The 26,605-nt window shown below is 41.8% G+C and overlaps 2 protein-coding genes across 8 annotated transcripts in view; both read left to right on the forward strand.

Annotated features, from left to right (window-relative positions):
- Positions 1 to 968: 968 nt before the first annotated feature.
- CUNH9orf64 (chromosome unknown C9orf64 homolog) lies at positions 969 to 23,100 on the forward strand. Of its 3 annotated transcripts, none has more exons than XM_044446541.1 (5): positions 969 to 1,085; positions 3,437 to 3,789; positions 5,593 to 5,852; positions 21,163 to 21,358; positions 22,571 to 23,100. In XM_044446541.1, the coding sequence occupies exons 1-5, from the start codon at positions 970 to 972 to the stop codon at positions 22,801 to 22,803; spliced, it is 1,158 nt and encodes a 385-aa protein (XP_044302476.1). In that variant the 5' UTR covers position 969; the 3' UTR covers positions 22,804 to 23,100. The 3 variants fall into 3 exon arrangements, with proteins under 3 accessions (XP_044302476.1, XP_044302478.1, XP_044302477.1); XM_044446543.1 differs by lacking the exon at positions 5,593 to 5,852 and adding an exon at positions 19,296 to 19,348; XM_044446542.1 differs by lacking the exon at positions 969 to 1,085 and adding an exon at positions 1,102 to 1,366.
- Positions 23,101 to 25,912: 2,812 nt separating this feature from the next.
- KIF27 (kinesin family member 27) overlaps positions 25,913 to 26,605 on the forward strand; it is a 43,572-nt gene continuing 42,879 nt past the window's right edge. For all 5 annotated transcript variants that reach the window (XM_044446536.1, XM_044446539.1, XM_044446538.1 and 2 more), the window contains exon 1: positions 25,913 to 26,003. The gene's annotated coding sequence lies outside the window, so the exon portion shown is untranslated. The remainder of the gene's footprint in view (positions 26,004 to 26,605) is intronic.

Consider the following 26,605-nt stretch of genomic DNA (forward strand, 5'->3'; position numbering starts at 1 on the left):
AGTAGGAGCAAAGCAGGGTGTTGAGGACAGGGCACTTGGAAGTCATTCATAGGAGTAGCATGACACATAACGAAACGTTGAATACTTAATATGTATCTAAATGTAAATACTTGCTGGGAAATTGTGCAAGAATCACATTTTGTATGTTAGTCCGAACAGAAGATGGATTAAAGCAGCAGCCTCGAGCTTGCAGAAACAGCGGAGCTATCCTCAACAGAACACTTTGGAAGGCTGCCATAGGGTTGCCATAAATCGGAGGCGACTTGACTTTAGTAACTGCTACTTCACCAAAAAGCACTCGTCTTTTAGGATTCCTTTACGGTGCAGTGAATTTAAAATTCGTATCAACTCGAAGGCTCAAAGGTCTGAGAAATCCCAGTTTTTTTCGGTGAAAATAAACTATCAAGTATATGGTGAGTAAGCAAGAAGGTACCTACCGGAGGAGCGAAGGTGAGCAGTTGCTGTAGTTCTGTAACTAAAAGTGGCTCAGACCGGGCTCCTATGTTATGTTAATATCATAGAGAAGTGCTCTATCGTCTTCCGTGCTTCTCGGGGTCCGCTTCCTTTGAAAAGGAAAAGTTACTAAGGGTTAGCTTTTCCTTGAATTTGGGCTTCCCTTGAACAGTAAATCGGAGAAGCGACACTTCTGAAGAATTCCTCCGATTGTTGGGGAGTGGGTCTTTTTTTCCTGTTTAGTATCGGCCTGGCTTGATTGGTAAATAAAAACTTTACAATACCTGTAGTTTTAAATACCTGGGGAAAATTCTTGGGCTGCATTTTAAACAATGCAAAGAAGCACGTGCTTGACCGCTCGTTCCGTTACTTGATTCTCAAATTTTGCAAAGTCTGGTGTGAGCAAACGTTAAAGGTACACATATTTTGACGCCATTGCGCCTCGGCCCTCTTATCCAATTATGTTCGTTTTCAGAGTCACGTTCTTATGCAAATATAGATAATTCTGATTGGAGAATGAAGGGACGATTGGACGGAGGTGGGAAAGGAAGAGATCCGCCTCGCTTCTACCTTATCTGGGCCTTGCTGAGAGATCGCATGACTGCAATGGAGAACACAATGCCGCTGCGGACGTAAGCAGGATTTCCGTACTTGGGAAAGCTCCGTGGTCTTTTGTTGGAGAAAAGCCAGGCCGAGTATATGCCTGAAAAAATACTTTCTGTAGGCCTAAGAGTTCGATTCAGCGGACCTTGGCCGCCCACGTGGAAGGAGGAGGATTCCCCTCCGCTCGTGGAAACTGCTGCAGAATCCAAGGGTCAATTATAGATCATTCTGATCGTGAATCGGAGAGAGGAGCGGGCGAGAAAAAAGGCTGGAGAGTAATGAGGGATTAGGGTACCCATCGCAGATTCTGGTAGCGTAATTTAGTATCGTTTAAATTGCGTGGGTTTGCACTATCCCGTCGAAATTGGCACGCTAGATCGCGCTGGCAAACGAAAACTTCCATCACGGCGTTTGTTTTGTTATTGTGTGCAGTACACTAAAGTGACTGGGCTTTTATTGCTTCAGAAAATCTGAAATGTGGAGATATGTCATATGTTGTGGAGAAAACGGAGCAAAAGTGTTATGTTATCTTGGCAGTATGATCTGCATTGTTCAGTGATTTATCAGAAACTGACCCCCTCTTCTAAAGAGTAGAGGTGTGGATACTTCTAAAGAGTACAGGTGTGGATACTTATTTGAGAGATTAGAATTCCAATCTTATCTCCACTCAAAGTGTCAATTAAATGAGCTAGAAACTAGGACTGGTGTATTATACTGTAATAGTGATAACTCAAGAGTGAGCAACAGGTGGCCCTCCAGATATTTTGGCCTATAATTTCTGTGATCGCTTATCATTAGTTATCTGGTCCACCCTTTTATTAAGATAATCATTACTGTCTGTATTGTTCAATTCCATCTGACAGCACAGCTCACATCTTGCTGTACTTTCCTGTTGCCTCCGGCAGATGTATATAAAGGTATTCTGATGGTTAATAGGTCATGTGTCAGATGAAGTACTACAAAAGCCTTATGCCAAAATACAATTGTTAAGTCTGTATCAGTGACTTTACATCGATACTGTGTTCTGTCATGTTGAAAGAGAAATGGTTCAGACTCCCCTAAATACAAGTAAGATGGAACAAGTTGTTGGACAGGCAGTGTTCACTCTCATCCAAGGCAAATTAATGGCGAAATGAAGTGATTCCCAAAAAAGAAGGGTAGGAATATTGACCATCTAGAGAGGAAGAGATCACACCTCTCTAAGCAAGTGGTTTCATCTCTGTAGGGATCCAGCTGATTGCCAGTGTTAAGGATTATTAGTTATATACATTGTTTTTCTTTTAAAGCTTGTTTCACTCTGAGCTCCTGAAGAACCTTGCCCTTTCCTTTTATTGCTCTGCCATGAACTGAAAACCTGCAGACGGAACCCGCTCCCTATTTGTTGTGCCTTTGGAGGAATAGCTTGAATGGTTGTTTGCTTGTCTTGGGGAAAACAAGCTGCTATGGCAGAGATGTGAGAATCTCTGTTCAAGTCATAAAGCTTTTCTTCTCACCCATTTGTTGCTTTAAATGAGGGCTGATTCACACATATCTCATTCAATGATTTATCACTTGTGGCTCAGGATACAGAGTGCCTTTATTGAAAAGCACTGCGTACAAGATAATACAAAAGTGCTGCTTGGAGTGATGGCTGTTTAATTAGCCAGAAACTCACACAATACAGTGACATTGCTCTGTGCTGCTTTTGATTGATGTACATATAGGTTAATGTACATATGATGCCTTCCCCCAGCTTCCTCCTAGCTTTTGTGCTGTTTTCCCCCATTTTATAAAATGTTGAAATGCTTCTCCTAAGATTTGATTATTGCCAGGAAAAGATTTAAGCTGAAATGTATTTTTAACCCTTCTTGCTGTTCTCTTGTCCATCACTGGAATACAGCCCTCTAGAGGTTCTCCGAAATTAAATTTCGTGCTTGGACTGAAAAAAGTCCTCCACCACTGCTATATAGCTATCTTCTCCCTAAAATATCACTAAAAATCAGTGTAGATTGTGATTCTGTGACTTGTAATGTCAGAATGGTGATGTTCAACCTATAGATGCTTGAGCTAAGAGGAAAAAGTCTTCCTGTTTTTAGGATCCATTGTATGGAAAATTGATTGATGAACATGGTTGATTAAAGGGGTTCAGTAGTCTTGACCCATTAGCAGTGCAATTCAGTGCATACTTTCTTGTAAATAGTGTCAAATTCATAGAATTTACGTTTAAGACTCAGTATTATTGAGTATTATTGGGCTGTAAGATTTGGAAAGACCAGGGCATATAGCCTGACTGTCATCAGAATAAATGACTATATTTTTCTGATATTTTGTCAATTCTATTGTGCTTTATAAGGCATTATATTTATAGGTTACACAGTAACAGCCACTTATCTTTACTCAGAAGCCTAAGGAAGGAGATGGAAGGAATCTTGAGCCCTAAAGAATCTGCCAAGTTTATAGCAGAAAACAGCAAAGATGTGTCCATAGAAGATGACGGTATACGAAGAATTGCAGAAATGCTGTTTGACAAAGTCTTAGAGAAGCAGTTCAGCATAACCAGCTGGAAGTCCTCTCATGAGCTGAACCCTCAAGCAGTGACTGAAGATGCAGTGAACTGGGTGTTCCTTGTTGATGCCCTCAATTTTTCTTTTTGGTCTGAACATGAAGATCATAAATGTCTAGTGAAGTATAAGGGCAAACCCTACAGTGGCTACTGGTCTCTTTGTGCAGCAGTCAACAGAGCACTCGATGAAGGTTAGTTCCCAGTTTTCCAAATTTAATCAGAACCTGTGGGTCAATTACCTGAATTTAAAGGGGGCAAGCTTCATTTATGGCAAGATTTTATTGCATTGTCATTTTCAAATGTGGGTCCCCATTTGCAGTTGATTGTACAGGTAACAAAGCATGAGCTTCAATATTATTTTTAAACAAGTGTGACTTTTTGTACATTATATGCTGATCCATAAGCTCTCAGGGTCACACTACACATTATATATGAGGCATGAAGCTACCTTTATGTCTTCCTCTTCCTCAAAAGTAAGAGCGGGCCTACAGCCTAGATTGGGGCTACAGCGTGTGGGCAGTCAAGTTTAATCTCTTTCTCCCCACTCATGAACCCATCCCCTGGAATTCCTCTTCCTTGTGTGGCAATTAGGGATAGTAAACAGAAATGAAAAACGTTTCATTTAAAAGTTTAAATAGAAAAAAAGAGTTTCTTTTTTTAAACTAACCCATGAGTGCAGGGGGTATTCTATGATGGGGTGGTAGAGAGGGAAGGATTAAACTTCATGTCTTCTAGGCTGCATCTGGACTGGAACATCTTGAATTACTTCTCAGGCAAGAGAAAATACAGCTGTGCTCTGTATATGTAACATAACAAATGTGTCCCTGTTCCAGAAGGCCAGCTCAGGATCATAAGAATTCACAGGATTTTGCTCTCTGCCTGTCTCCACTGAGCATTGTTCCAATGTTTCTGTAGTTGTTAGGTGGAGAAACCTGCAGGGAAGTTTCATGGAAGCCAGCTGGTGCATGAGGTAGCTGTAGCTGTGGATTGGACAGCAGCTGCCTCTTTTAATCTCATATTTTCTTTATTCTCAGTCCAACCCTTTAGGAAGGAAGCATAGAAATAGGGTTGGGCTGCACTGAAGTAATGCTTCAGACTGAAGGAAATTAGCAAGGGGGGTGTTGATTTCAGGGAAGCAAATGCCTTTGGATGCTTACAAGCAGTATTCCCCCATTGTAGCATTCCCTTATGGTTTATCCTCAGCATCTAGTGTTCAAGGGTACACTAGTTTGGAACATTGATGCTCTGTTGAGCTTTCATGGCTGAAAGAGGGGCTTCAAAGGGAAGAACTAAGTTCGAAAAAGTACAAGCTTTGGGTAGATATTGGCGAGAGGAGGAAATGTCTAAATGGCTTAGAATGAGAGAAAAGTTGCATCCCCACTTTTTGGAGGTATCAGCTGCTTTAGTAAATCTAAGTAAAATATGGGTAATGTTCCTATTGGTAGGGTTGACTAATGATTTGGTGATTATAAAATAATTGATAATTATAAAATTATGTTAGGAGTCCATGAGAATTTACTTTGGGGTGAAAATTGAGTGTTCTTAACTAGTTGTATGGCATACAGTTTCCAAACCAATAGTGGAAACTGCTTATGCCACTGGGGTGCTAGATTCATTAATTTACTGGTGGCAACTCCATGAACAGCATATTTTGCATTTAAAGATGGAGATAATTTCCACACAGGAATCACCTTCATAATGATCTGTGGGTAGGAAAATCTTTTGTCTTATACTGTGCCTATTTGTTGCAATGGAGAGAGGTTGTTAGCTGCTTTGAGAGGTTTAGCCTGAACATAGAAATAATAATCAGAAACACTCAAGAACAGCTGTTTTTAACAGAGAGGCAGACTACAAAGATCTGACTGTGTAATTGCTTTAATAATTGGTGAAGTTTAGCTCTGAAGATTTGCCATGCAGTTGAGATTTAAATAAACAGAGCTCTGTAGTATTGAATGGCTACTACTGTTATTTGTTACTGTTTTTACTTTCTGAAGGAATACCCATTACTAGTGCCTCATATTATGCTACTATGACACTGGAGCAAGTGAAGCATGCATTCCGCTCGGACACAGATGTTCCCATGCCTTTAATTGAGGAAAGGCATCATGTGCTGAATGAGACGGGGACAGTTCTCCTGGAGAAATTTGGAGGCTCTTTCCTTGCATGTGTTAAACAAAGTGGGAAAAGTGCCCAGAAATTATTACAAATAATAGTGGAAAATTTCCCATCCTTTAGAGATGAGGCTATATTTCAGGTAAGCTTTTGTGCTTTGCAATATTAAGTGTTGCTGACCAGAGTACACCATTACATATTGTGAAAATGATGGTTAAGGATTTGTGGCCACGGTGGCAGTGATCACCCATTTTAGGAGAGAATTGTCTTCATCCAGTTGGATTTGTAGCATAAATCTTTTTCTTTACTTCTTACATGTTTGTAACTTCTAACAGTAAACTCTTGCACTTCCATCTAAGAGATGTGTAGATGGGATACCAGACCATGGCATATTGTAATCATAGTTCTGAACCGAGTCATAGCTTGAGCAGTCGAATAGTCAGGGAAGCTGTGATTCAGAGCTCCTTGTCTGCTTGTTTCCCATATGCTCAGTGGTTTCATATCTCAGGGTATTAGTCTCAGGAGCTGTAACTCTGTCAATTCAGGCACTATCTCAAATCATAGTATGTTTTTTTAAAACACACCCCAAATAATGCTTTCTGATTTTGGTTTGCCAGTTAATTGCAAACCATGGTTTGTTGCTACCAAATCACATTTTAAGTACAATCCTCCGCACAACTGTTCAGAAGCAAGTTCTGCCAAGTTCAATGATACTTTCTCCAAGTTAAATCTGTATAGGATTATAGCCTTAAGCTTCCTTAACCAGGGTTTCGTATGATCCTTGAACTGAGCTGGTTTCTAAATATTCATAACAAAAAAATCAGATTTGAAAGAAAACTACACTATGCTAACAGCAGGTTACTTAGTTTGTACTGGGAAGTATCCAGTTGGAGAGAAGCACTAATGTTAAATATGTTGTGTTAATATACGGATCTTCTAGTACACAAATATCATTAGCTGGCATGTTCATTTTTGAGGAATCTTATGCCAGCTAACACTATGGGCCCCAAATTAGAGGTTCCTTACACTAACACAACAAAATTGATGTTTGCACTTATGTCCAATTGGGTACTGTTTTTTTTTTGCTATGTGTAGTGCTTAATCATTTGGCCAATCACAGATAATTAGCATATTGTATTGAAATGTAGTAATTTATTTATTTAGAATATTTATATGCCGTCTTTCCACAGAGCCTCAGGATGGCTTCCATAAATAAACAAAAATAGTAATAAAAACATAATACAAATAAATTCCAGATCCACCCTGGCTGCAGATTAAAACATAAATAGCCAATATTAAAAGTTATTAAAATATTGTTGAAATAAAAAGGTCTTAGCCTGGTGCCGAAAAACAAATAACGACAGTGCCAGGCAGACCTCTTGGGAGCGCATTCCATGGGCAGGGCACCACCACAGAGAAAGCCCTCCTCTGGGTACTTTGCCTCCTAATATCTTTCATGGAAGGAAAGATATTATATTTATATTCAATGGATATAAATACACACACACACACACACACACACAATTAATTTATATTCAATGGATATAAACTCCTCACTGACTAGTGGACATGCATATATGATGCCATTTGGCATTGCTGCAATTTCAAATAAGAATAGCACATGTATGCAGTTCTGAGTAATCTGCATAATGTATTGGAATTGCAAAGTTTGAGCACTCGGTTGTAGAATTTTAGTGCTTTTCAATGCAAAATTTCAGTTCTCAACAAAATGAGAGTGAGTTCAAGTTCAAGTTTCTGTGAAGCTGCTTTCATAGATTTATCATGTAATTTCTTCCTATCTTATTTCATTTACTTGGGCAAGGGCTGATGCCACAAGAAGGCAGAGCAGAAAAAATATTTTAGATTCATAGGAGGCACCATCATTTTTTGTTAGGTGACAACTCTGCATAAAGCAGGGAATAAAAACATATCGGTCCCTAAACATAAATGCAAGAGCACCAGAGGGGAGGTGATGTGTATGTGGTGGAACAACATAGGTGAAAAACATGTGCCTGTGTTGGTAAGAAATCAGATTTTGACAACATCAAGAGCCTTCCAATGCAGTGACAATGCAGAGCCTTCCTGTACATTTTCTCAGGACAAAAGGGTCTGCTTTAGTTCCCCATCCCCCAACTTATTTACTTGAGTATGGATTTATATGCCACTACAATAGTCCATATCTGGGCTCTCTGTGTGGCTCACATATGGGTGGGCTGCTCAATGATGACACCCTTCCAAGGGTCAGCCCAATGTTTCTATATAGGAGAACATTACAGAAGTGAAACCCACATACCACATAAGAGGTCCTAACTGAACACATGAAGAATTTCCTTACAGTGCTACAGATTTCTTGCACTAGGCAAAACGAAGAATGATCCACTGGACTGGGGTTACTTATGTGATAAGTAGATTTCAAATGTTAAATGCTTTCACATGGAATAAAGTCATATTAACATTATTTTTGGATGTGTCACTTTGAGAGATGTACAGTTTCAGTTAGAATAGTGGTTCCCCTACATCCTTTCTAAGGAGCCACTACCTAGGAGTAGTAATTTTTAATTAGAACATCAAGTATATTCATAACATTCTGAGAATCATAGAATAGTAGAGTGGGAAGGGACCAGAAGGCTGTTGGGTTCAACCCTATGCTCGGTGTAGGACTCTCAGTTAAACCATCCCTCTGAGAGACATCCAGGTGCACCTTGAATACTTGTAGTGTGGGAGAGCCCACAACCTCCCTAACTGGTTCCATTGTTGTACTTGTTGTACTGCTCTAACAGTCAGGAATTTTCCTGATACCTAGCCAGAATCTGGCTTCCTGTAATTTGAGCCTGTTATTCCATGTCCTGTACTCTGGGATGATTGAGAAGGATCCTGGTCTTCCTCTTTGTGACAGCCTTTCAAGTATTGTTACAAAGGCGGGTGGGATTGCTAATTGGATTGGGATGTGTTGGGGGTGTTTTTAGGTGTTTTTAATGTGCTTTTAGCTTTTTTTTTTTTTAAATGGAGTCATTTTCAGCTATGAATATGGGGTTGCCTGGGGAGCATGTGGGCGCCGCCATTGGGGTGTTCATGGACAATGGACGTTATGGCGTTGGGGGTCTAACGTGTCCGCGTAGAAGAAGGAGGGACAGATGGCTAACACCTGTTCCTCTTTCTGGTTATTCCCCCAGCCTGAGGGTTCCAGGTAGTCCTGTCAATTGCCCCCCAGGCCTTTGGTGCTGCTGCTTAATGCCAGGTCGGTCCACAATAAATCATCCCTCATCCATGACTTGATTGTGGATGAGGGGGCCAACCTGGCTTGCATTACAGAGACCTGGGCGGAAGAGGTGGGGGATGTCTCCCTCTCTCAACTGTGCTCGCCCGGGTATCTGATCTAGCACCGACCATGCCGGGAGGGGAGGGGAGGGGAGGGGAGGGGGGTCGCTTTGGTTTACCGAGCCTCTATTTCCCTCACGGGGCTTCCTGTCCTCTTGAGGCCAGGTCTAGAGTGCCTCTACTTGGTGTTGGGCGACCGAAACAGACTGGGAATTCTGTTGGTGTACCGTGCACCCTTCTGCCCAACAGACTCCCTGCCTGAGCTGATGGAGATCATCTCAGATTTGGTGTTGAAGACTCCCAGGATGTTGGTCCTGGGGGACTTCAATCTCCACGCCGAGACGGTTCTGACCAGGGTGGCTCAGGACTTCATGGCCTCCATGGCGGCCATAGGGCTGTCTCAACATGTCATTGGCCAGACCCATGAACGTGGACACACTCTGGACCTGGTTTTCTCAATGGGGCAGGAAGAGGGTGATCTGAGGGTGAGGAACTTGTGTCTGACACCCCTGTCATGGTCAGATCACTTCCTCGTGAGGTTTGAGCTCGATGGCGACCTTTCCCTCTGTAAGGATGCGGACCCGATTGTGCTGGTCTGTCCCCGGAGCTGGATGGATCCGGAGGGATTCCTGAAGGCCGTGGGGGATTTTCCAGTTGATAAGGCTGGTGCTCCTGTCAATGCCTTGGTTGAACTATGGAATGGGGAAATGACCAGGGCTATTGACACGATTGCTCCTAAGTGTCCTCTCCCACCTGGCAGAGCCCATTCATCCCCTTGGTATAGACCTGAACTGCACGTTGGGAGATATCTAGAGCGTTGGTGGAGGAAATCACGGGATGAATCTGACTGAACAAACTTAAGAGCCCATTATCGGGCCTATGCTGTGGCAGTGAGGGCGGCAAAGAAGAAATTCTTCTCTGCTTCCATTGCCTCCTCACAATGCCATCCAGCGGAGCTCTTCCGGGTGGTACAGGGGCTGGTACACCCAGGCCCAAAGAAAGATCTCGTGCCACCCTTGAAGGCCTGCTGTGACAACTTTGCCAAGCATTTCAGGGAGAAAATCGCTCAGATTCGTCACGAGCTGGACTATACTATTGAATCAGATCCTACTGGGGAGGTGCCAATGTTGCCATCTGGTCCACAATTGATGAGTTTCAATTGTTGCGGCCTGATGATGTGGACAAGGTGCTTGGACAAGTACGTCCCACCACCTGCTTACTGGACCCTTGCCCATCTTGGCTACTCAAGAAAGCCAAGCACGGGATAGGGGCCTGGATCCTGGAGGTTGTCAACGCCTCTCTAAGGGACGGCAGGGTACCTGCCCCTTTAAAGGAGGCGGTAGTCCGGCCAGTCCTAAAGAAGGCATCCCTGGATCCAGAGGTGGCTGCCAATTACAGACCGGTGGCCAACATCCCATTCTTGGGCAAGGTGTTAGAGCGGATGGTGGCGAGACAACTCCAAGCACTCTTGGATGAAACTGATTATCTGGACCCATTTCAGTCCGGCTTCAGACCCGGGTACGGTACTGAATCTGCCTTGGTCGCCCTGTACAATGACCTGTGCAGGGAGAAGGACAGGGGGAGTGCGTCCCTGCTGGTTCTTCTGGACCTCTCAGCGGCTTTCGATACCATCGACTATGGTATCCTTCTGGATGGACTTGCGGGATTGGGAGTTGGAGGCACTGCTTTGCAGTGGTTCCACTCCTATCTCAATGGCCGATTCCAGAAGGTGGTGTTGGGGGACTATGGCTCTGCGCCATGGCAGCTATGCCATGGAGTTCCGCAGGGGTCCATTTTGTCCCCCTTGCTATTCAACATCTACATGAAACTGCTGGGAGAGGTCATTAGGAGGTGTGGGCTGCGGAATCATCAGTACGCTGATGATACCTAGCTCTACCTCTTGTTCTCAACTAATCCAGGTGAGGCAGTGGCTGTACTGAACCGGTGCCTGGCCGAGGTAATAGGCTGGATGAGGGCCAATAAACTGAGGCTCAATTCAGACAAGACGGAGGTCCTGTTGGTAGGTGGGTCGGGCTTCGGGATGGGGGACCTGGACCTTGTCCTGAATGGGGTTGCACTCCCTTTTAGGGACAGGGTTCGCAGCTTGGGAGTGCTCCTTGACCCAGAGCTGTCATTAGAAGCTTAAGTAACAGTGGTGGCGAGGAGCACTTTCCTTCAACTTTGGCTGATCCATCAGCTGCGTCCCTACCTGGAGAACGATTGCCTGGCGACTGTGACACATGCATTGGTAACTTCCCGATTAGACTTCTGTAACGTGCTGTATGTGGGGCTGCTCTTGAAGATGGTCTGAATACTTGAGTTGGTGCAAAATAGAGCTGCCAGGTTGCTGATGGGGATTGGGTGTTGTTTTCATATAACCCCAGTCCTCCGTCAGCTTCACTGGCTCTCCACTGAAGTCCGGGCCCAATTCAAGGTGTTGGTTATCACCTATAAAGCCCTCAATGGCTTAGGACCTGGTTATCTAAAGGATCACTTGTGTCCATATATGCCCTCCTGCCCCCTGGGATCAGCGGAGGAGGCCCTTCTTCCGGGAGCCCTCTGTGAAGGATATTAGGAGGGTGAGTACCCGGAGGAGGGCTTTCTCTGTGGTGGCACCCCACTTATGGAATGCGCTCCCCAGAGAGGTCCGCCTGGTGCCGTCGTTAATTGTTTTTCGGCGCCAGGTCAAGACCTTTTTATTTAAACGATATTTTTATTGTTGATTGTTGTTTTTATTTACTGGTTTTATACTATTGCCGAGATGCTCCGAATTTTTAATGTCTATCCTTTGTTTGTTTATACTGCTTTGTAAGCCACCCCGAGGCTTTCTGCGATGGCGGCGGCATAAAAATGCTATAATTAAATAAATAAACAAACAAACAAATAAATAAATACTTGAAGAGTGCTATCATATCTTCCTTTACTCTCTTCTCAAGGCTAAACATACCTTTCCATTTCTCACAGGACCTTGTTTCCAGTCCCTGGATCATCCTTGTTGCCCTCCTTTGAACCCTTTCCAGTTTCCCTGCATCTTTCTTAAACTGTGGTGCCCAGAACTGGACACAGTACTCTAGATGAGGCCTAACCAGTGCAGAGTAAAGGGGAACTAGTACTTCATGGGATTTGAAAGTGATACTTCTATTAATGCAGCCTAAACTAGCATTTGCCCTTTTTTGCAGCCACTCCACATTGTTGATTCATATTCAGCTTGTGATCTACAGCAGTTCCAAGATTCTTCTCACTTGCAGTATTGTTGAGCCAAGTGTTTCCCATCTTGTAACAATGGATTTGGTTTCTTTTTCCTAGGTGCAGAACTTGGCATTTGTCCCTATTGAATTTCATTCTGTTCTTCACCAAATTATCCATTAGGCTGGATCCAAAGATTTAGTTTCTCTGATGGAAGAAGGCATTCTGTTACAGCAGGGAATCTCTTGGATCCAGTGCTTTGGCTATGCTAATTGGGGTTGACAGGATTTGTTGTCCAGCAGATCTGGAGAACACCAGATTGGGGAAAGCTAGATTACAGTAATCAGTTAGAGAATTCTATGGTCCATCTAAATAGACTTTAATAATATTTTAAAATTATTAACTCTGGTTAAAATAAACTTTCAAATAAATGCCCAATATGCTTCATATTTCTAGGACTAAAATGCATTTGTGTTGTGTTTTCTACAAGGGGAAGATATTGAATGCTTTCAATAAAAGAAACCATAAGCAACAAGCAACTGTGCAATAGAAATAAAGGCATGCACATTTATATAATTGGGCTGTAGTTTCAAGAGAGAATACTTGACTATTTTTCCTACAGTAAGTTACATATTCTTAAGAAAGGCCAAATTTTCACTCCTGTTATTAACAAAATGGATGGTACTGTCTGTTTGCATTGTTGACACAGTTCCCCTAGCAACAGATTGAGCTCTCACAAGGTAGAGCTGTATAATATCAGGAAGAAGTATGATGCGGAAGTGGTGAAAGTGAATGAGATTTCACCACTTTAAGCAAAATGCATATACAAAGCACAATTTTATTGACCATAATTTTCTTGATTCTAAGCATTATGTGAGTGTAAGCCCTGTTGATTTCAGTATGATGGCCACATAACTGTCTTGAAATTCAATTTTAGCATTATCTGCTCATTTTTACAAGGTGCTCATGTTCAACATGGCTTAGGATACAGTGTTATACTCACTTTCTTGGGAGTAAACCCCATTGGACTCTATGGACTGTTCTTCAGGCATATGCAGTTAGCCATTCTTTTAATCTACAGAGCATCTTTTCATCTACAAATGATAAAAGCTGAATACTAAATTATCTGTCTTAAGGCTTATAGAAATTTAATAATAATAATAATAATGGGAATTTAATAATAAATAAATAAATAAAATAGTGTAAATGTTATATGTTGTCAAGTCATCTAAACCTTATGATGATCCTATATATGGAAGCTCTCCAAAATGCCCCATCTATGGCAACCTTGTTCAGCTTTTGTAAATTCAAGGTGGTGGATTCCTTTATGGAATCAATCCATCTCATAAATGGTCTTCCTTTTCTTCTGCCGCCTTCTACTTTCCCTAGCATGATATTCTTTTAGCATGATAGTCTTGATTTTTCATGATGCATACAATGTATAACAACTACGGTTTTACCATTTTTGCTTTTAGGAAAGTTCTGGTTTGATTTGATCTAGGGCCCACTTGTTCAGCTTTCTGTTGGTTTCGGGTATTCATTATGCTCCACCCCAGCACCACATTCTGAATGCATCAATTTTCTTCCTGTCAGTTTTCTCCACTGTCCAGCTTTCATACCCTTTACATGATGATTGGGAATACAATAGTGTGTATAGTCTTGGTTGTGATATCCAGTGAAACATTCTTACTCTTGATCATCTTTCTAATTCCTTCATTACTGCTCTTCCAAGTTTCAGTCTTCTTCAGATTTCTTGGCTGCAATATCCCTTCGAATTGATGACTGAGCTGACATATGTAAAACCTTTCACAATTTCAATTTCTTCAGTGTTAACAGTTAAGTTTTGTAGTTCTTTTGTAGTCATGATTTTTGTTTTCTTAATATTCAGCTGCAATCCTGTTTTTGCACTTCATTCTTCCACTTTAATCAGATGTTTCAATTCTTCGCTGCTTTCTGGCAGTAGCATGGTATCATCTACATACTTTAAATTATTGATGTTTAATGTTGATGCCAATTTTCACTCCTTCCTCTGTTTCTATTCCTGTTTTTCTTATTATATGTTTTGCATACAGATTGAACAGATAGGGATATAAAATGCACCCTTATCTGATTCCTTTGTCTATGGGAAACCATTCCGTTTCTCCATATTCTCTTCTAACAGTAGCTTCTTGTCCACAATACAGGTTATGCATCACAATGACCAAGTGCTGAGGAACCTCCATTTCTTTCAGAACTACCTATAGCTTCTTGTGATCAACATAATCAAAGGCTTTGTTGTAGTATATAAAGCATAGACTGAACTTCTGAAATTCTTTGGTGCTCTCTAGTAGCCAATGAATATTTGTGATATGATCTCTAGTCCTCTTCCTATTTGGAACCCACCTTGAAGGTCAAGCATATTTTGCTCCATTTAGGGTAATATTCTTTGTAACATTTTGAGCATTACTTTTTCTACATGGGAAATTTGTGTGATGTTCCTATGGTTGCTGCACTCGTTTGCATCTCCTTTCCTGGGGATTGGAATGTATATTGGATGTTTCTAGTCTGTGAGTCATGGTTTTGCTTTCCATATTTGTTGGCACACTATTCTTAGCATTTGGACCAATTCATTCTCTGCAGTTTGTAATAGATCTATGGTTATCCTATCTAATCTGGTGCTCTGTTCTTTCCAAGCATTTTCAGGCAGCTTTTACTTCCCTTTCCAATACTGCAACTTCTTCCTCATAGGATTCCACTTTGAAGAAGTCTGTCATACTTTCATGCTTCTATATAGTTCTTCTGTATATTCTTTCCATCTTCTCTTTATTTTCTCCTATATTTTCCTCACTTGTTTGTATTTTAGCGTGCCTAAACTAAGTTTCTCCTTTATGGATCATTGCCTTGTCGTGGCGAAGGGGCTTGCATAGCTCAATGAAGCTATGAGCTATGCCGTGCAGGGTCACCCAAGATGGACAGGTCATAGCAGAGAGCTCTGACAAAAGGTGATCCACTGGAGAAGGAAATGGCAACCCACTCCAGTATCTTTGCCATGAAAACCCCATGGACAGTACCAAAAGGCAAAAAGATATGACGCCAGAAGATGAGCCCCTCAGGTCAGAAGGTCTCCAATATGCTACTGGGGAAGAGCAGAGGGCTAGTACTAGTAGTGCGAGAAAGAATGAAGCGACTGGGTCAAAGCCAAAAGGACACTCAGTTGCAGATGTATCTGGTGGTGAAAGGAGAGTCTGATGCTGTAAAGATCTATACTTCATAGGAACCTGGAATGTAAGATCCATGAATCAAGGCAAGCTGGATGTGGTCAAACAAGAGATGACAAGACTGAACATCGACATCTTAGGAGTCAGTGAACTAAAATGGACAGGAGTGGGTGAATTTAATTCAGATGACCATCAGGTATACTATTGTGGGCAAGAATCCCTCAGAAGAAATGGAGTAGCCTTCATAGTCAATAAAAGAGTAGGAAAAGCAGTACTGGGATACAATCTCCAAAATGACAGAATGATCTCACTTCGAATCCAAGGCAAACCATTCAACATCACAGTAGTCCAAGTCTATGCCCCAACCACTGGTGCTGAAGGGGCTGAAGTTGACTGGTTCTATGAAGGCCTACAACACCTTCTAGAATTAACTCCAAAATTGATATCCTTATCATCATGGGGGATTGGAATGCTAAAGTAGGAAGCAAAAAGATAACCGGAATAACAGGCAAGTTTGGCCTTGGACTACAAAATGAAGCAGGGCACAGGCTGGTAGAATTTTGTCAAGAGAATACAATGCTCATAGCAAACAGTCTTTTCCAACAACCCAAGAGACGACGCTACACATGGACATCATCAGACGGTCAACACATTAATCAGATTGACTGTGTACTCTGCAGCCAAAGATGGAGAAGCTCTATACAGTCAGTAAAAACAAGACCAGGAGCTGACTGTGGCTCAGATCATGAGCTTCTGGTTGCAAAATTTAGGCTTAAGTTGAAGAAAGTAGGGAAAAGCACTAGGCCACACAGGTTTGACCTAAATCATATTCCTGATGAATATACAGTAGAGGTGACAAATAGATTTAAGGAATTAGATCTGACAGACAGAGTGCCTGAAGAACTATGGACGGAAGTTCGCAACATTGTACAGGAGGTAGCAACTAAAACCATCCCAAAGAAAAAGGAATGCAAGAAAGCAAAATGGCTGCCTGAGGAAGCTTTACAAATAGCTGAGGAAAGAAGGGAAGCGAAAGGCAAGGGAGAAAACGAAAGATACAAACAATTGAATGCAGAATTCCAGAGAATAGCTAGAAGAGATAAGAATGCCTTCTTAAATGAACAGGGCAAAGAATTAGAACATATGAAGGGAACATTTCATGCAAAGATGGGCATGATAAAGGACCAAAATGGCAGGGACCTAACTGAGGGAGAAGAGATTAAGAAGAGGTGGCAAGATTACACAGAGGAACTATACAAGAAAGAGCTTAACGTCCCTGACAACCACGATGGGGTGGTCACTGACCTCAAGCCAGACATCCTGGAATGTGAAGTTAAATGGGCCTTAGGAAGTCTGAGCAACAACAAAGCTAGTGGAGGAGACAGTATTCCAGCTGAGCTATTCAAAATCCTAAAAGACAATGCAGTAAAAGTGCTACACTCAATATGCCAGCAAATTTGGAAAACTCAACAGTGGGCACAGGATTGGAAAAGGTCAGTTTACATTCCAATCCCAAAGAAGGGCAATGCCAAAGTATGTTCAAACTACCGCACCATTGCACTCATTTCACATGCTAGCAAAGTTATGCTCAAAATCCTACAAGCTAGGCTCCAGCAGTATGTGGACTGAGAACTACCAGAAGTACAGCCAGGATTTTGAAGAGGGAGAGGAACTAGAGATCAAATTGCCAACATATGCTGGATCATGGAGAAAGCTAGGGAGTTCCAGAAAAACAGCTACTTCTGCTTCATTGACTATGCTAAAGCCTTTGATTGTGTGGATCACAACAAATTGTGGCAAGTTCTTAAAGAGATGGGAGTACCAGACAATCTTATTTGTCTCTTGAGAAACCTATATGCGGGTCAAGAAGCAACAGTGAGAACTGGACACGGAACCACTGATTGGTTCAAAATTGAGAAAGGAGTTTGGCAAGGTTGTTTACTGTCGCCCTGCCTATTTAACTTATATGCAGAGCACCCCATGAGAAAGGTGGGGCTAGATGAATCACTAGTTGGAATGCAGATTGCTGGGAGAAATATCAACAACCTCAGATATGCAGATGATACCACTCTCATGGCAGAAAGTGAAGAGGAACTAAAGAGCCTCTTGATGCAGGTGAAGGAGGAGAGTGCAAACGTTGGCTTGAAACTCAACATTAAGAAAACTAAGATCATGGCATCTGGACCTCTCACTTCCTGGCAAATAGATGGGGAAGAAATGGAGGTAGTGACAAATTTTATTTTCCTGGGCTCCAAGATTACCACAGACGGGGACTGCAGCCAAGAAATTAAAAGACGCTTGCTCCTGGGGAGGAAAGCTATGGCAAATCTAGACAGCATACTAAAAAGCAGAGATATCACCCTGCCAACAAAAGTACGTATAGTTAAGGCTCTGGTTTTCCCAGTTGCAATGTATGGCTGTGAAAGCTGGACCATAAGGAAGGCTGAGCGCCAAAGGATTGAGGCCTTTGAATTGTGGTGCTGGAGGAGACTCCTGAGAGTCCCTTGGACCGCAAGGTGATCAAACCAGTCAGTCTTAGAGGAGATCAACCCTGGCTGCTCTTTAGAAGGTCAGATAGTGAAGATGAAACTCAAATACTTTGGCCACCTAATGAGAAGGAAGAACTCCCTGGAGAAGAGTCTAATGCTGGGAACAATAGATGGCAAAAGAAGAAGGGGACGGCAGAGGATGAGGTGGCTAGATGGAGTCACTGAAGCAGTTGGTGTGAGCTTAAGTGGACTCCGGAAGATGGTGGAGGACAGGAAGGCCTGGAGGAATGTTGTCCATGGGATCACGATGGGTTGGACATGACTTTGCGACGAACAACAACATCAACAACAAACTAAGTTTCAATTTCACTTTGAATTCTTGGATCTTCTGGAAGAAGTCTCTCAGTATTTATTTTCTGTAGTTCTCTTCTGTTTCCTTGCATTAGTCCTCGTCTCTGTGTGATAATCATTGAAAAGTTGTAGTCAAGATTCTGACCCAATTTCTGTCACCTTTTACTTTTGTTTCTCACCTGCCCTTAGCCATTATGAGTGTTTGTTCTGTAACCCATCTAAGCTTTTCTTCCTTTTTGCTACAGGAATTGTCTTTTTACATACTTCCCTAATAATGTCTCTGGTTTCAGTCCTTGGAAAATATTATGAACTAAAATACCATGCTCAATTGGCCTGTTTTGGCTGTGCGTTATTAGCAGAGACTTGGATCCAGAGTCTTTCCTTCTGTGTCCAAGGAAGGCCTTGATTTCCTCCCACCCACAATGTTTCAGCTTTTTTCCTGGACCTTCTCATCTCTGCTTATGACTGGTAATCATGAGAGTCTGTGAGGTTAAGTATGAAAATAAATGAAGCTGAACACTGGACAGTGTTGTTTTCTGTGCTCTTTTGCAGAGTTGATTTTTAATGTATTACTTGGCTGTGGCCCAGTACTTTTCTTAAAAGAACAAGGTATGAACTAAAATGTCCATGACTAATCGGTAGAAGTAATGTTTGATCATTACTGGACAAACTAGAGCATTCCATTTCCACCAAGTGAAAATGAAATACCTATGTTTGGTAGGCAAAGTGGAAAATACAATATTTGAGAAATGCTCAAATTGGGTCTTCACTTACAAGGAGAAGAGTAGTTTAATGTAATGCTTCTAAAAGGGGCATTGATTCACTTCAGTACCTGTCAGTCTAACATTCAGGGTATTTTATTTATAACACTAGTATTTTTACACTATTCTTGAGCTATTCATGGAGGGAGTACTCCTGTAGACTCTAGACAGTATCTGGGGAGCTTTAGGATAGTTTGGGTTCCTTGATCCAAGGTCAGAGATAGTTTTCTGACCTTAGAGTGGGGAATCAAAGAACTGACTGACCTTTCTTGCTCCCTTGCAGGTGGTGTAGAAAGAGCCTTGAAGAGGAGGAGATGGGGGCATTTTGGTGGGCAGGTAGGGTAGAAGACTGGACAGGCCAGGATATGAGTTATTCCTCCCTGGCCCCCCCCCCCCCACACTATTCCAGCTAGATTGGCAAAACAGCCCATTCAGTGAAAAACGCAGGGCACACAAGGACTGGGAAGCAAAAATTGGCTCTGCCATTTCTCCCAGAATGACATAATATTTATACAAAACAGTAAGCATCTGAATTGAGGGGATTATGATCACTGAGGGTGTGTGCCCTAAAAGAAACTTATTTATATAAACCCCCCTAAAACTTATGATTAAAAATAATTTTATACACCCTGATAACTAGTTTCCTGCCTATCACTTTGCACATTTTCTGTCTTTAAAATAATCTGCACAAATTCAATATTTAAAAATATATGTAAGTAAATAAAAGGTACGAATGTTTTAGGTCCCTCCAAATGCTGATAATAGATTTTTAAAATCTATGGTGACTTTTTTTTGTAAAAGTATAGAATATATGAGGAGAAATGTGTAACCAAAAGCTGTGTAGGTCTGGAAAACATTTAATCCGTATGATATTTTGATATAGCACTTGAGCACTGTGGTTCTGAGGGCAATGAGATTATCCATTTAGACCAGAATGTCTGCAGCACTGAAGAAACAGAGAAAAGCCATGCCAGATCAGACCTAAGGTCCATCTAGTCCATACACATGGTTGCAACCAGCTGCTCACAGGATCCCTTAAGAAAGACTGGTGCAAGACCTTTGCCTGCCCAAGTTTCTCATCAGCTGGTGTATGCAGGCATGCCACCTCTGGTTAAGGAGGTAGCCAGTAATGCTAGGAGCCACAGGTAGTCTCTACTTCCAAGAACTTGTTCAATCCCTTTTTAAACCTTCCAGATTTGTGACCGTCATGATTTCCCATGACAGTGCATTCCATAGTTTAACTATATATTGTACTTTCTCTTGTCTGTCCTAAACTTTTCCCCAGTCAGCTTCATCAGATGACCCCAGGTTTGAGTGTTGTGAGAAAGGGAGAAAAAGGCCTCCCTCTTTTAAACACTTCTATCATGCTTGTCCTTACTCATCCTGAACATTCCTAGGTTTTGTAGCCACTCCCCAGGAGAGATGCTTCAGCTCCTTGATCATTTTTGTTGCCCTTTTCTGTATATTTTCCAATTCAGTGATGTCCTTATTGAGGTGAGGCAACCAGAACTGAACACAATACTTGAAGTGCAATTACACCAAGGATTTGTACAAGGGAAGTAATATATTGACAGCTCTTTTTTCTGTTCATTTGTAATTCTGCCTAGCATGGAGTTTGCTGTTTCTACAGTGGCCATGTGCTGGGCCAACATTTTCATTGAGTTGTCCACTACCACCCCAAAATCTGTTTCTTGCTCTTTTGCTGCAAGTTCCAATCCCATCAGCAAGTATTTATAATTGGGATTTTTCCCCTGCAACTTGCATTATTCTATACTTATTTAAATCAAACTACATTGGTCATTTAGATGCCTATTTCCCCAGCTTGGTGAGATCCCTTCGGAGTTCATTGGTGGTCTATTTTCATAGTTATTTTTCAGCGTTCTAAGAAATACAGCTCAGTATATGTTTGCAGATTATAATCCATTATATACAGCAGAAAAGCAAGTGTGAAATTAAGCACATACACAACTCTATCACAAATATAGCTTCAATTTACTCTGTCTAAAATATTCATAGAGATCTCTGTGATGTACACTTGTAGTTTTTTGGGGGATGTTGGAACAGTTGCTGCCATTGTTGGAGATGTCTTCATACTAATGCGTATTGAAATAAATCTTAATAAATTATAATATTTTTCTTTTGTCTATCAGGGTAGAAAAGTAGCTTTTTACAAGCGGGCTCAAATTCTTGTAGCTGATACTTGGAGTGTGCTGGAAGGAAAGGGAGATGGCTGCTTCAGTGACATTTCCAGTGTGACTATATTTGCTGACTATCGGATACCCCAGGTGCTTGTTTACTTAGGAGCAATGAAATATTCTGATGAATTGATGAAAAAACTCAAAGAAGGTATGAAATTATTCAGGATAATTGAGAATTCTTACATTGTCTGAGCAAGTTTGTTTGTATTATAAACACCCCTTTCGTAAACATAAAAATCCATTTGTGATGATGATGTAAAATGCTAAACTGGAAATGTAATTAACATTTCTTTCTTTCCTGTTTCTGTAGTGAAGAATAATAAAAAGGAAGGGAAAGGGCTCTTCTGATTACTCTGTGCCAAATTTTGTATAGCCCTGAGTTTTAGTTCGTGCAATGAACTTCCTTGTTTTGTAGTAAGGGAAGGAAAGTTCTTTTTAAAATCATTTGTAGGAAAACAAGAGCACGAGGAATTTGTACTGTGCAATGGATATAAACATTTTTTTTTTACAGTTCTATCGTTCAAATCATGTCCTTTGCCTGGTTGAGAGCCTTTTCCATCAACAGCAAAAATAATTGAAAAAAATCAAGTGTTTTGGTTAACAAATCTTTTTAAACAGTTCCTTGCTGCCAGTTTTAGAGAGGAATATGTGTATCCTGTTTCCCTCACTTCTGTGATATACACGCTAGCTAACAGCAAGAAAAAAGAGCTGGACTGAAACAGGAGTGTTGACTGGCTGTGCTGTCAAAACTTTCAAGTGCTGACAGTCCTTGGACTAAAGGTTCCGTAGAGCTTCCTCAGTCCATACGCCTCCTTTTTGATGTTAAATACTGTTATATGAATGTACAAACACTCCTATCTGTATATCTCTGTATATCAGTACTATATTATATTGGATTTAAGATGATTATAGAGCTATAAGGAGAGGATTGGCTAGGACTCTTAGGGCTGGCCTTGCTGATAATTTTGTCGTTCATGACATAACACTTCACTATTTACCTTTGTTAGTTTGTGTCATTTTAATAGTTTAATAAAGCTTTTGCAGATTATTTCATTGAAACTATATAATCTGAATCAACCTGATTTAAATAAATAAATACATACAAATCATTAAGTACACATTGAGCCAGTACACATGATCAAAATAGCCTACTAAAATTTAAATTGTGGCATATGTTGGGTAGGTGTGGAATATTCAATGGCTGGGCACAGCTTGTGCAAACCCCAGGCAGAGAGGTTCTGCAAGGGTTAAGCAATGTTGGGATGTTTCATCATGGGAACCAATCCCTTGACTCAAACAACTCTTTTGTTCAGCTTTACCCAATCATATTAATTTCACTGATACCTTCTGTATCCTGCAGGGCACATGTTTCAATCTGGAGATAAACAGGAAGTGGAGATCCGAGGTTGCTCTATTTGGTGCTGTGACCTCATTTGTAATTGCTTATTGGACCTTTATAAAAAGAAAGGTGAGGATATGAGTGGGAAGATCAATGCAGTTTTCCTTGATTATTACCTATGGGACTATGCTCGGGATCATCGGGAAGAAATGAAAGGAATTCCATTTCATCATGTACGTTGCATATACTATTAACGCTGTCTATAAGAATAATATTCTAGTATAGTATAAAAATGTATATAAGTTTGAAATTTACAAACAGTTTGGAAGAAACTGCCCATGTATTCCTGCCACCCTCCTGATTTTAAACTTTTAGTGGCTATTATCTATGTCCATCTTTTTAAAGAGCATTTTTATGATGTTTATAGTTTTACATACAGATTCTTTGATGTTGTTCATGTTATTTCAAGCTGGTTCTGCAATAAGTATGCTAGGGTTGCTATTTGTTGTTCTTGCAAGACTTTTGTTCAATAAAGGCATTCTATGATATAATAAGTTTGGATTAGAACTCATATTTTACAGTCTGTCCAATATAATTGCACTAATTGCTTCTCAAGATTACATTGTCATTTCTGCATGCATATGTGTATGGATATATACATTTTTCCTATCAGCTGAAGCTGGCTGTTACCTAGCAAGGCTTATTAAGTGAAATATTTTTCTATCCTTCATCAAAATGGAGTCCAGGGTGGTTACAGTATTTAAAATGCACACACAGAGCCCAGACATGCCTTTAAATGAGACTGGCAAAGAGGGGAAGAAGCAGTCAAAAACACTTTAAACTACTGGAAAGCAAGTATCTGAAGCTGTCAAAGGGTTGTGCAATGCAGGCAAATCATGTGCTCTTCCCATTGACAAAGATTCGCTTGCATCCTCTTCATAAGCATGCAAATATGCTCCTCCAAATTAAGAAAAATAAAATGCTTCTGGTACTGAAAATATGGGTGTTTAGTGGAACATCCCCTCTCCAACACCGAACTATGTCATCTGTTGAAGTGTTTTATGAGAAAAGAGCACCCCATGACTTGGGACATCAGGAAAAGCCTGATTAAACATTGCTGAGGGTAAGTATGTCTGTACAGCCTTGTTTCTGGAACCTGCTTTTTAGAGAGCTGTGCCTGGCACTGACACTTTATTCATTTCGGTGGCAGGCCAAAACCTTTTTATTCAGCCAGTATTTTAAAGTTTGATGGCATTTTTAAGATGGGATTTTATTACATGTTTTATATTGTATTTTAATTGTGCTGTTACTGTTGTGAGACCCTTTGAGATCTATTCTGGTACAGATGGATATGCATGCTTTAAATAAATAAATCATAGAATAGTACAGTCAGAAGGAACCATGAAGGCCATCGAGTCCAACCCCCTTGCTGTTGCAGGACACCACATTACACCATCCCACTCAGATGGCTGTCTCATTTCTTTTTGAATGTCTCTAGTGTGGGAGAGCCCACCACCTCTCTAGGCAGCTGGTTCCACTGTCCTATTGCTCTGACAGTGAGGAAGCTTTTCCTGATATCCAGCCTGAATCTGGGTTGTCACAACTTGAACTGATTATTCCATGTCCTGCACTCAGCAAGAAGAGATCTTGACCTTCCTCATGTGACAGCCTTTGAGGTACTTATAGAGGGATATTTATGTCCCCACTCAGTCTTCTCAAGGCTGAATATGCCCAGTTCTTTCAGTCTCTCCTCATAAGGCAGTGTTTCCAAACCCTGAATCATTTTTGTTGCCCTCCACCGGACCCTTTCTAATTTACCTGCATCTTTCTTAAATATTGGTGCCCAAAACCAGACACAGTATTCTAGGTGAGGTCTGACTAGTGAGTATACAGGAACTGCTAATTCTTGTGATTTGGAAGTAATACTTCTGTAAATGCATCTCAAAGTAGCATTTGACCTTTTGGTGGCTGTATCACATTGTTGGCTCATGTTTAACCTATTGTCCATAATTACTCTGAAATCTTTTTCTTGTTCAGTTCTGTTGAGCCACATATTCCCCATCTTGTATCAATGCATTTGGTTTCTTTTTCCTAGGTGAAGGACTTGGCACTTGTCCTCACTGAATCTCATTCTGTTGCTTTCAGCCCAGTGTTCAAGTTTGTCAAGATTGCCCTGAATCTTCATTTTGTCTTCTAGAGTGTTTGTTATTCCACCCAGTTTTGTATCATCTGCAAATTTGATTATCTTTCCTTGTACTTCCTCATCTAAATCATTAATAAAGATGTTGAAGGGCACTGAGTCCAGGATTGAGCGCTGTGGCACCCCACTAGTTACCTCCATCCAATTTGAGAAGGTGCCATTGATGAGCACTCTTTGTGTCTGAATCAGCAGCCAAGTTTGGATCCACCTAATAGTTTTTCTAGCTAGTCCAGTTTTTACTAATTTGCTTATCAGAATGTTGTGTGGCACTATGTCAAAAGCTTTGCTAAAGTCTAGGTAGATTATGTCCACAGTGTTCCCTTTGTCCATTTGGGAGGTTACCCAGTCAAAAACTGAGATTACATTAGTCTGACAGGATTTATTTTTGATAACTCCATGCTGGCTTCTATTAATCAGTGCATGCAGATAGATTTTTTAAATAATTTTCTCCAGAATTTCTCCAGGGATTGGATGTCACAGTAACTGGTCTATAGTTCCCAGGGTCATCTGTTCCCCCCTTTTTGAAGATAGGGACAGCATTGGCCCTTCTCCAGTTGTTTGGCACTTCTCCTGTTTTCCAAGATTCACCGATAATAGCCAGTGGTTCTAAACAAACACAGGATGGTGTGCTACGTCCACACGGTAAGACTCTCACATGGGTGTAGGGCTCTTCAGTGGGCGTTCATGTAAGCCCTTCTTTTGTAAATGATTTAATGAGCACACCAGCTCTACAAGGGCAAGGGTTTTTGTTGACTTAGTCCGCAGGTCTCAGGTAGTGGTTGCAGTTTCTAGTTATAACGTGGGGTGTTAGATGACACAACTCCCCACAGAAATAATGTAAATTTCAGGGACAGCGCCCAACCCCACGGGCAAATGCCCCTGCAGCCTCCCTCTTCCCGCGCCCCAGAGAGTTCGAGTAATGCACACGCGCGTGCAGACTCCACGACGGCACAGAAAGTTTCTCTTCCTCCCCTCCCTTTCGAAAGGCGGCCCGCTTGCAGCGGGAGCGCCACCTCGGCGGGAAGCGCGGCGCCAATCCGCTGAGCTCCCGCAGGGTGCGCTGTGCTCGGAGGGCCGCTCGCGGAGAGCCGAGGCGCCAGCTCGCTGTCCGCGGCAGGGAAGGATTCCCAGTTGCCCGGTGAACGGCTGTAAACAAAAGGAAGGAAGCGAGTGCTGCGGCGCTGCCGCCATGGAGGAGGCGCCGCTGGGCCGCGGTCGATGACCTGCAGCAACCGCGGAGGCAGCCCCGGCAAGGTGGGTGCCTCTTTGCAGCCCGCTCCCGACGTGAGCGGGCCGTCGAGGTCCTGGCCCAAAAGGGAACGGGGCAGGCGGTGCGCAGGAGGGACTCCTGCTTCGTGTGGAGGGAGCGTGCGAGTGGGAGGGCAGAAGGCTCCCGGCTCGTTTCACGCCACTACCCCAACTCCGTGCGCTTTGCTAAACCTGTCTGCATCTAAATGTAGGAGGCAAATCTGGAATTATTTTAAATGTCGAACACTTTTGGGTTTGTTTTCATTTTACTCTAGAGTAAGTGTAGGCCTCGATCCCCTCGTTAGGGGCAGGATGCGGGCCTTTGTAATTATTCTAGAGTAAGCAAGCAAAAAGGTCATGGTTTCCAGATACACAGTGAAAGTAATGTCTCCTTTGGCTATAATGTAGGATCAAATAACTTACTTCATTTAACTCTCGGTTCTGCTCAGAGTGGCAGGGCTGAGAGCGCCATTCTCAAGCCATGCTTTGAGGTGAAGTGGGAGGCTAACCTCTCTTGATGATTGTGGAGCCAAATATACAGTGTTTTGGTTAATTGCTGTGGTCCTCAACAGTTATGCAGGAACAAGTCCTATTGGACACAGTTGAAT

The sequence above is a fragment of the Varanus komodoensis genome, unplaced genomic scaffold (genome assembly GCF_004798865.1).
Source record: "Varanus komodoensis strain SLA01 unplaced genomic scaffold, ASM479886v1 scaffold5, whole genome shotgun sequence".
Taxonomy (NCBI): domain Eukaryota; kingdom Metazoa; phylum Chordata; class Lepidosauria; order Squamata; family Varanidae; genus Varanus; species Varanus komodoensis.

Coding starts and splice junctions, on each gene's coding strand:
- CUNH9orf64 (XM_044446541.1), top strand. CDS start 970: ATGAAGGGACGATTGGACGGAGGTGGGAAAGGAAGAGATCCGCCTCGC. Junction 1,086..3,436: donor AACACAATGCCGCTGCGGAC/GTAAGCAGGATT, acceptor ATCTTTACTCAG/AAGCCTAAGGAAGGAGATGG. Junction 3,790..5,592: donor CAACAGAGCACTCGATGAAG/GTTAGTTCCCAG, acceptor TACTTTCTGAAG/GAATACCCATTACTAGTGCC.